Below are 10,544 nucleotides of genomic sequence, written 5' to 3' on the forward strand. Positions count from 1 at the left end.
TAGATCTCTAGCTTTTTGCATAGCCTTGCTATGTCTGTGTTTGTGTGCTGCCCTCAGGTTTTTAGGTTTTGCCTTGACTTCCTTAATCTTCGTCCCTAATTAAGTTTTCTTTCAAAGTCGAAGGGTTTCCAGAGTGCCCTTGCTTTCTACATTGTGTTTCTGCAGCGGATTTAGTTTGCTGCCATGGGTTATTAGATTTGCCCTTTCTTCCTTAATCTTCCTCCCTATTTCAGTGTTTGTATGAAGTCTGAGGATTTCACATATTGTTGTCTTCAAGAGTTTTGTGTCATTCCTTAGTACCTACCTTTATTGTTCTATTATTTTTTTCTTTTTTCCTTTAAACTCTGTCAGTTTTTCACTTTTTGACATTCATTTCTTGGGCTTCCTTTCTGCTGTAGTCATTCTGTCTTGGTTTGCATCTTTATGCTGGCTTTTTACATTGTCTTTCCACAGCTGTTTCAGTCTGCTGCCACTCTTTTGTTTAGTATTTCCCTTGACTTCCTTCATCCTCCTCCCTATTGAGATCTTGTTGAAGGCTAAGTTTTTGAAATCATGGCCTGTATTTGTAGGTATTGGTAGTTTTTTTTTAGATCTCTAGCTTTTTGCTTAGCCTTGCTATGTCTGTGTTTGTGTGCTGCCCTCAGGTTTTTAGGTTTTGCCTTGACTTCCTTAATCTTCCTCCCTAGTTAAGTTTCTTTCTAAGTCGAGGCTTTCCAGAGTGCCCTTGCTTTCTACATTGTGTTTCTGCAGCGGATTTACTTTGCTGCCATGGGTTATAAGTTTTGCCCTTTACTTCCTTAATCTCCTTCCTTATTTTAATGTTTGTGTGAAGTCTGAGGATTTCAAATCTGCTTTTCTTCAAGAGTTTTGCGTCATTCCTTAGTACTTACTTGTATTGTTCTATATTTTTTCCTTTGTTTCTTTAATCTCTGTCGGTTTTTTAACTTTTTGACATTCTTTCCTTGGTCTTCCTTTCTGCTGTAGACCTTCTGTCTTTGTTTGTGTCTTTATGCTGGCTTTTTACATTGTCTTTCCACAGCTGTTTCAGTCTGCTGCCACTCTTTTGTTTAGTATTTCACTTGACTTACTTCATCCTCCTCCCTATTGAGATCTTATTCAAGACTAAGTTTTTGAAATCATGGCCTGTATTTGTAGGTATTGCTTGTTTTGCTGTAGATCTTTATCTTTTTGCATAGCCTTGCCATGTCTGCCTTAGTGTTCTGCCCTCGGTTTTTACTTTTTGCCTTGGTTCCCTGAATGTTCCTCCCTATTTCAAAGTTGATTTGAAGTGTTAAAGTTTTGAAATCGCTGTCTTCAAGAGTTTTGTGTCATTCCTTAGGTTGTTAGTATTACAGATTTTCTTTTGAAATCTCTCTTTTACTTCGCGATCCTTGTATTTCCCAATATTTTTTCTTTTGTTCCCTAATCTCTGTTGGTTTTTCACTTTTTGACATACTTTTCTTGGTCTTCCTTTCTGTTGTAGTCATTCTGTCTTCGTTTGCGTCTTTATGCTGGCTCTTTACATTGTCTTCCACAGCTATTTCAGTCTGCTGCCACTCTTTTGTTTAGTATTTCCCTTGACTTCCTTCATGCTCCTTTCTATTGAGATCTTATTGAAGGCTAAGTTTTTAAAATCATGGCCTGTATTTGTAGGTATTGCTTGTTTTACTTTAGATCTCTAGCTTTTTGCATAGCCTTGCTATGTCTGTGTTAGTGTGCTGCCCTCAGGTTTTTAGGTTTTGCCTTGACTTCCTTAATCTTCCTCCCTAATTCAGTTTTCTTTCAAAGTCGAAGGGTTTCCAGAGTGCCCTTGCTTTCTGCATTGTGTTTCTGCAGCGGATTGAGTTTGCTGCCATGGGTTATTAGATTTGCCCTTCCTTCCTTAATCTTCCTCCCTATTTCAGTGTTTGTATGAAGTCTGAGGATTTCACATATTGCTGTCTTCAAGAGTTTTGTGTCATTCCTTAGTACCTACCTTTATTGTTCTATTATTTTTTTCTTTTTTCCTTTAAACTCTGTCAGTTTTTCACTTTTTGACATTCATTTCTTGGGCTTCCTTTCTGCTGTAGTCATTCTGTCTTGGTTTGCATCTTTATGCTGGCTTTTTACATTGTCTTTCCACAGCTGTTTCAGTCTGCTGCCACTCTTTTGTTTAGTATTTCCCTTGACTTCCTTCATCCTCCTCCCTATTGAGATCTTATTCAAGGCTAAGTTTTTGAAATCATTGCGTGTATTTGTAGGTATTGCTAGTTTTGGTGTAGATCTTTAGCTTTTTGCATATAGCCTTGCTATGTCTGCCTTAGTGTTCTGCCCTCGGTTTTTAGGTTTTGCCTTGACTTCCTTAATCTTCCTCCCTAGTTAAGTTTCTTTCTAAGTCGAAGGGTTTCCAGAGTGCCCTTGCTTTCTACATTGCGTTTCTGCAGCGGATTTACTTTGCTGCCATGGGTTATAAGTTTTGCCCTTTACTTCCTTAATCTTCCTTCCTTATTTTAATGTTTGTGTGAAGTCTGAGGATTTCAAATCTGGTTTTCTTCACGAGTTTTGTGTCATTCGTTAGTACTTACTTGTATTGTTCTATTTTTTTTCCTTTGTTTCTTTAATCTCTGTCGGTTTTTCACTTTTTGACATTCTTTTCTTGGTCTTCGTTTCTGCTGTAGTCATTCTGTCTTTGTTTGTGTCTTTATGCTGGCTTTTTACATTGCCTTTCCACAGCTGTTTCAGTCTGCTGCCACTCTTTTGTTTAGTATTTCCCTTGATTTGCTTCATCCTCCTCCCTATTGAGATCTTATTCAAGGCTAAGTTTTTGAAATCATGGCCTGTATTTGTAGGTATTGCTAGTTTTGCTGTAGATCTCTAGCTTTTTGCATAGCCTTGCCATGTGTGCCTTAGTGTGCTGCCCTCGGTTTTTAGCTTTTGCCTTTGTTTCCTGAATCTTCCTCCCTATTTCAAAGTTCATTTGAAGTGTAACGTATTGAAATCGCTGTCTTCAAGAGTTTTGTGTCATTCCTTAGGTCGTTAGTATTACAGATTTTCTTTCGAAATCTCTCTTTTAGTTCGCGGTCCTTGTATTTCCCTATAGTTTTTCTTTTGTTCCCTAATCTCTGTTGGTATTTCACTTGTTGACGTTCATGTCTTCGTCTTCCATTCTGTTCTAGTCACCTTTTTGTTGTTTTTCCAGAACACCCTGGCTTTGTACATTGTCTTTCCACATCTCATTTTAGTTTGCTGCCACTCTTTTGTTTCGTTTGTCCCTTCACTTCCTTCATCCTCCTCTCTATTGAGATCTTACTGAAGGCTAAGTTTTTGAAATCATTGCCTATATTTGTAGGTATTGCTTGTTTTGCTTCAGATCTCTAGCTTTTTGCATAGCCTTGCTATGTCTGCGTTGGTGTGCTGCCCTCGGTTTTTACTGTTTGCCTTGGTTTCCTGAATCTTCCTCCCTATGTCAAAGTTCATTTGAAGTGTTAAGGTTTTGAAATCGCTGTCTTCAAGAGTTTTGTGTCATTCCTTATGTCGTTAGTATTACAGATTTTCTTTCAAATTCTCTTTTAATTTGCGGTCCTTGTATTTCTCAATATTTTTACTTTTGTTCCCTAATCTCTGTCGGTTTTCACTTTTTGACATTCATTTCTTGGTCTTCCTTTCTGCTGTAGTCATTCTGTCTTGCTTTGCGTCTTTATGCTGGCTTTTTGCATTGTCTTTCCACAGCTGTTTCAGTCTGCTGCCACACTTTTGTTTAGTATTTCCCTTGACATCCTTCATCCTCGTCCCTATTGAGATCTTATTGAAGGCTAAGTTTTTGAAATCATTTCCTGTATTTGTAGGTATTGCTTGTTTTGCTGTAGATCTCTAGCTTTTTGCATAGCCTTGCTATGTCTGTGTTTGTGTGCTGCCCTCAGGTTTTTAGGTTTTGCCTTGACTTCCTTAATCTTCGTCCCTAATTAAGTTTTCTTTCAAAGTCGAAGGGTTTCCAGAGTGCCCTTGCTTTCTACATTGTGTTTCTGCAGCGGATTTAGTTTGCTGCCATGGGTTATTAGATTTGCCCTTTCTTCCTTAATCTTCCTCCCTATTTCAGTGTTTGTATGAAGTCTGAGGATTTCACATATTGTTGTCTTCAAGAGTTTTGTGTCATTCCTTAGTACCTACCTTTATTGTTCTATTATTTTTTTCTTTTTTCCTTTAAACTCTGTCAGTTTTTCACTTTTTGACATTCATTTCTTGGGCTTCCTTTCTGCTGTAGTCATTCTGTCTTGGTTTGCATCTTTATGCTGGCTTTTTACATTGTCTTTCCACAGCTGTTTCAGTCTGCTGCCACTCTTTTGTTTAGTATTTCCCTTGACTTCCTTCATCCTCCTCCCTATTGAGATCTTGTTGAAGGCTAAGTTTTTGAAATCATGGCCTGTATTTGTAGGTATTGGTAGTTTTTTTTTAGATCTCTAGCTTTTTGCTTAGCCTTGCTATGTCTGTGTTTGTGTGCTGCCCTCAGGTTTTTAGGTTTTGCCTTGACTTCCTTAATCTTCCTCCCTAGTTAAGTTTCTTTCTAAGTCGAGGCTTTCCAGAGTGCCCTTGCTTTCTACATTGTGTTTCTGCAGCGGATTTACTTTGCTGCCATGGGTTATAAGTTTTGCCCTTTACTTCCTTAATCTCCTTCCTTATTTTAATGTTTGTGTGAAGTCTGAGGATTTCAGATCTGGTTTTTATCAAGAGTTTTGTGTTATTCCTTAGTACTTACTTGTATTGTTCTATATTTTTTCCTTTGTTTCTTTAATCTCTGTGGGTTTTTCACTTTTTGACATTGTTTTCTTGGTCTTCCTTTCTGCTGCAGTCATTCTGTCTTTGTTTGTGTCTTTATGCTGGCTTTTTACATTGCCTTTCCACAGTGTTTCAGTCTGCTGCCACTCTTTTGTTTAGTATTTCCCTTGACTTCCTTCATCCTCCTCCCTATTGAGATCTTATTCAAGGCTAAGTTTTTGAAATCATGGCCTGTATTTGTAGGTATTGCTAGTTTTGCTGTAGATCTCTAGCTTTTTGCATAGCCTTGCCATGTGTGCCTTAGTGTGCTGCCCTCGGTTTTTAGCTTTTGCCTTTGTTTCCTGAATCTTCCTCCCTATTTCAAAGTTCATTTGAAGTGTAACGTATTGAAATCGCTGTCTTCAAGAGTTTTGTGTCATTCCTTAGGTCATTAGGATTATAGATTTTCTTTCGAAATCTCTCTTTTACTTCGCGGTCCTTGTATTTCCCTATATTTTTACTTTTGTTCCCTAATCTCTGTCGGTTTTTCACTTTTTGACATTCATTTCTTGGTCTTCCTTTCTGTTGTAGTCATTCTGTCTTTTTTCGTGTCTTTATGCTGGCTTTTTACATTGTGTTTCCACAGCTGTTTCAGTCTGCTGCCACTCTTTTGTTTAGTATTTCCCTTGACTTCCTTCATCCTCGTCCCTATTGAGATCTTATTTAAGGCTAAGTTTTTGAAATCATTGCGTGTATTTGTAGGTATTGCTAGTTGTGCTGTAGATCTTTATCTTTTTGTATAGCCTTGCTATGTCTGCCTTAGTGTGCTGCCCTTTGTTTTTAGGTTTTGCCTTGACGTCCTTTATCTTCCTCCCTAGTTAGTTTTTGTGTCTAAGTCGAAGGGTTTCCAGAGTGGCCTTGCTTTCTACATTGTCTTTCTATGGCTGTTTTAGTTTGCTGCCATGGGTTATTAGTTTTGCCCTTTACTTCCTTAATCTTCCTCCCAATTTCTGTGTTCATAGGAAGTCTGAGGATTTCATATGTTGTTGTCTTCAAGAGTTTTGTGTCATTCCTTAGGTCGTTAGTAATACAGATTTTCTTTTGAAGTCTCTCTTTTAGTTCGCGGTCCTTGTGTTTCCCTATAGTTTTTCTTTTGTTCCTTAATCTCTGTTGGTATTTCACTTGTTGACGTTCATGTCTTCGTCTTCCATTCTATTCTAGTCACTTTTTGTTGTTTATCTAGAACACCCTGGCTTTGTACATTGTCATTCTACATCTCATTTTAGTTTGCTGCCACTCTTTTGTTTCCCTTCACTTCCTTCATCCTCCTCCCTACTGAGATGTTATTGAAGGCTAAGTTTTTGAAATCATGGCCTACATTTGTAGATATTGCTTGTTTTACTTTGCTTACTTGTATTGCTCTATTTTTTTTCCTTTGTTTCTTTAATCTCTGTGGGTTTTTCACTTTTTGACATTCATTTCTTGGTCTTCCTTTCTGTTGTACTTATTCTGTCTTGGTTTGCGTCTTTATCCTGGCTTTTTACGTCAACCTTCCACAGCTGTTTCAGTCTGCTGCCACTCTTTTGTTTAGTATTTCCCTTGACTTCCTTCATCCTCCTCCCTATTGAGATCTTATTCAAGACTAAGTTTTTGAAATCATTGCGTGTGTTTGTAGGTATTGCTAGTTTTTCTGTAGATCTTTATCTTTTTGCATAGCCTTGCCATGTCTGCCTTAGTGTTCTGCCCTCGGTTTTTAGTTTTTGCCTTGGTTCCCTGAATCTTCCTCCCTATTTCAAGGTTCATTTGAAGTGTTAAAGTTTTGAAATCACTGTCTTCAAGAGTTTTGTGTCATTCCTTCGGTCGTTATATTCCAGATTTTCTTTTGAAATCTCTCTTTTACTTCGCGGTCCTTGTATTTCCCTATAGTTTTTCTTTTGTTCCCTAATCTCTGTTGGTATTTCACTTGTTGACGTTCATGTCTTCGTCTTCCATTCTGTTCTCGTCACTTTTTGTTGTTTTTTCAGAACACCGTGACTTTGTACATTGTCTTTCTACATCTCATTTTAGTTTGCTGCCACTGTTTTGTTTCGTTTGTCCCTTCACTTCCTTCATCCTCCTCCCTACTGAGATCTTATTGAAGGCTAAGTGTTTGTAATCATTGCCTATATTTGTTGGCAAGGGCCCAGATGGTATCCCAGATCTCTTCCTATGGGATTTAGGCAAGGTTTTCTGTTGAGAAAGCTGCTTCTAATGGCTGCCCTTCTGTGCTGCCTTACAGATTGGGACCAGATGAGCAGAGGGAGGTTTCTGTGAAGATCAGAGCCCCAGGAAGTGCCCAGCAGCGCCACGTCTCCGGCTGTCATCGCTATGGACCTGGAAAAGCAAGAAGAGAAGCAAAATGTGCCACCCTTTAAAGCAAGTGTTCAATAAAGACAAAACCTTCCGGCCTAAGCGCAAGTTTGAGCCGTGGACTCAGCGGTTCGAGCTGCACAAGAAGGCTCAAGGCCTCGCTCAACGCTGGCCTGGATTTGAAAGTGGCCGTCCAGCTGCCGCCGGGAGAGGAGCAGAACGACTGGGTGGCCGTGCATGTGGTGGACTTCTTCAACCGCATCAACCTGATCTACGGCACCATCAGTGACTATTGCACAGAGTAGTCCTGCCCCATCATGTCGGGGGGCCCAAAGTACGAGTACCAATGGCAGGACGAGCACGAGTACCGAAAACTCACGGCCCTGTCTGCTCCCCAGTACATGAACCTCCAGATGGACTGGATTGAGGTACAGATCGGCAACGAGGACATCTTTCCCACGAATGCTGGTGAGTTTGGGCTGGGGGGCGGGGAAAGGGGCTGGTGCAGAGTCTTCTGCTTTGAGCTCTTGGGTCCCGTTCCTGGTCCGGGAGATGCTGTTGCACGTCACCCACAGAATCAGAGAATGGTGGGGGTTGGCAGGGCCCTCTGTGGGTCACCCAGCCCAACCGCCTGCCGAAGCAGGGTCACCCAGAGCAGGCTGCACAGCACCGCGTCCAGGCGGAGCTTGAATGTCTCCAGAGAAGGAGACTCCACAGCCTCCCTGGGCAGCCTGAGCCAGGGCTCCGTCACCCTCAGAGGGAAGAAGTTCTTCCTCGGGTTCTTCCGCTGCTACCCGAGTAGCAGAGCTAGTTCCTTCGTGCTGCGCAGAGGCTGGCAGCGTAGTAAGCTCTTCCGAGCACTTGAGAAACTTCAGAGCTCTTGTGGAGTGCTAAAATACCCCGAGCTGTGCCAGATCCCGTGTGGAGTCCTGGATCCCTCGAGGAAAGCCGAGCTGAGCCTAGGCAGCGAAAACAAGAGGCTGCTCTTGGAGAAGTCGGTCTCTGACATGACTCTTGCGTCGTTCATGCTGGACGTGGTCTCCTGACGGACGGCTCTTTCGGAGCTGGTTGCTAGCTTGTGTTCGAGGCACGTGCTCGGCGTCGGCCTGGTGATGGTGGCCACGTTTCCGTAATTAGCCTCTTTATTATTAGAGGCTGGCGTTAGCTGACTCTGCCCTTTCTAGCTCGGGGCTTCCTGGCGTGCCCTTGGCTGTTTGTTGCAGCGGGGTGGGATGCTGACATGTGCGGGGAGGGAGGGGCAGGGTTTGATCTGTTGCCAGGGTGATGGAAAGGAGAATTTGGCCAAAGACACCTAAATCTGCATATCCAGACGCAGTTTCGTGTACTGGCTTCGGGACAAGGATTGTTGGCTTTTTTGTTTATTTTGTGCTGAGTAAGACATGAGAACTCAGTGTCTAACGCGTGAGGTAAATATGATTGATCCCATCCAGAGCTTTCATCTTCTGGGACGCCAAAGACAAGAGGCAGCAGAGCTCCCTCCCTCCTGCCCCGGTGTTCATCCCGTTGGAGCTCTGATGGGACGAGGTTGGCCTCTGACAGGGACACGTCTGCCGCCTCTGCCACACCAGCGTCCGCGGAGCTCTGCCAGAACGCTGCTGAAACCTGGCGTGAGCGGGCAGAGCAGGGAGCTGGGCCGTAAAGAGCCGGTCCTTCAGACAGCCGCAGCGCTGCAGTCCTCCCCGCCTGTTCCTCCGGTCGCCTGAACGGCTGCTGCCTGGCTTTGGCGTTGCTGTTTCCAGCTCTGCTTTTACCAGATTCCTCGCCCTTAAGGCTGACTGACGCGCTGCGGTTCTTGCAGAGCGCTGAAAGGGTCGAACTAATCCCCGCTCCTCCAGAAGCAACCTGTGTGGACTTTAAAGTGTAATATTCTGCGGAGATGGGCAGTTGGCCAGGCCACTCCGCTGCAGGGCCCTGGCTACGCAGATCCCGAAGTGCTGCCACCTTTAAAGGGGACCTTAAAGTCTTTAATTCTTAACCAAAGAGCTAAAGACAGACCAAAATACGAGATAACTGTGAGGAGTGAACAGCACCGAGTCTTGCTTTTGGGAAGTTGCTGCTGGAGTGGAACTCGGTCGTGTCTGGTGTTTGTGTAAACACAACGAGTAGGAGTAGAAGAGAGCTCTGTCAGACTGCAGCAGCTGCTGGGAATCTCCGAGGCTGGTCTCTTGCTTTCAGTCGCTGGCAGCGATCGATGGCGTGCAGCGCTCCGTCGCTTAAGAAATCTGTGCTTTGAAAAATGTGATCCCAATGGAAGGGAAGAAGGAGAGGGGAACTGGGAATTACCAGGGACAGAAGCCCTTTGGCCTCAATCTGTCAGTTTTATCAATTTATTTTAGCCCCGAGGAACTGGTTTTGACTTGGCTGAAGGTTTCTCGTGGTCGTGCCTCCCCTCCCAGGTACTCCCTTCCCCAAGAACCTCCTCCCGGTGGTGAAGAAGATCCTGTCCAGGCTGTTCTGGGACTTTGTCCACGTCTACCTCCACCATTTCGACAGGATCACCCAGATGGGGTCGGAAGCCCACGTCAACACCTGCTACAAGCACTTTTACTACTTCGTGAAAGAGTTCAATCTCATAGACACCAAAGAGCTGGAACCGCTGGTGAGTGGCTGCCTGGGCTTGGGGCACACGTTGGTCTGTCGGGGTCCGCAGCTAGTGGGGTGGGCTGGGGCTGGAGGTGTCGCAGAGGTCTCTGGAGCCTCCTCGAAACCAGTTCCCCAAACTCAGGCCATCGGTTGGCCTCGCGGTTTTACTGTCGGGGAACTGGGAGTGGGGACGCGCGAGCGCAGCTGAGCCGGGGCCGGTTGGGCTCCAGCACCCCAGAGCCGTGGCGTGGACCCCCCCTCCGGAGGGGCTGCGGGCTGCGCTTCCCCTCCCCGGGAGGTGCTACCTTGTCCCGTCCTCGTCCCCCCTCGCACCTTTGGGGCAGGGGGTGGCACAGGACAGGTCCCCGCGCAGCCCTGCCCTCACGCTTGGCTCCCCCCGAACTTGGCAGCCCTGTGGCCGCCTGCTCCTCCGTCCCTCGTCCCTGAGCGGGCAGCCGGCAGCTTTCCGGATTCCCCCTTCAGAGCAGCCCCCCAGCCCCGAGCTGCTGCCCGCCTCCCCCCGGGCAGGGAGCGGGGCCGTGGGTTTGTCCCACTCTGGTTTTGGGCTCTGGGGCTTCGTGGAGGGGGTGACAGTGGATGCTGGGACGAGGGGACGGTCACTGGCACGGCACGCGCTCCCCTCTCCCTCGTGCGGCGTGGCCAGGCCAGCGGCCAGCGGCTCCCTGGGCCATGCTGGGAACCAGGCTGGACCCGGCAGATCTGGGAAGGCATCGGAGTGGGGAGTGCGTCCACTCCCTGAGGCTCGCAGGTGATACCAGAGGGCGTCCGCTGCTCTGTGCCCCACGCTGTCCTCAACAGAGGGGACAGTCCCTTGCTGCCTCGCCTTACCCAAGCGCTTG

General features: G+C 45.1%; 1 protein-coding gene and 1 pseudogene across 1 annotated transcript in view; both read left to right on the forward strand.

The window, feature by feature from the left end:
- LOC142365266 (E3 ubiquitin-protein ligase RBBP6-like) overlaps positions 1 to 5,613 on the forward strand; it is a 42,419-nt gene extending 36,806 nt beyond the window's left edge. Inside the window, exon 12 of the mRNA XM_075445916.1 lies at positions 5,576 to 5,613. Coding sequence (XP_075302031.1) covers positions 5,576 to 5,613 — 38 coding nt within the window. The remainder of the gene's footprint in view (positions 1 to 5,575) is intronic.
- Positions 5,614 to 7,129: 1,516 nt separating this feature from the next.
- Positions 7,130 to 9,892, forward strand: LOC142365267 (MOB kinase activator 3A-like; annotated as a pseudogene).
- Positions 9,893 to 10,544: the final 652 nt, after the last annotated feature.

The sequence above is a fragment of the Opisthocomus hoazin genome, chromosome 34 (assembly GCF_030867145.1).
Source record: "Opisthocomus hoazin isolate bOpiHoa1 chromosome 34, bOpiHoa1.hap1, whole genome shotgun sequence".
Classification (NCBI taxonomy): Eukaryota; Metazoa; Chordata; class Aves; order Opisthocomiformes; family Opisthocomidae; genus Opisthocomus; species Opisthocomus hoazin.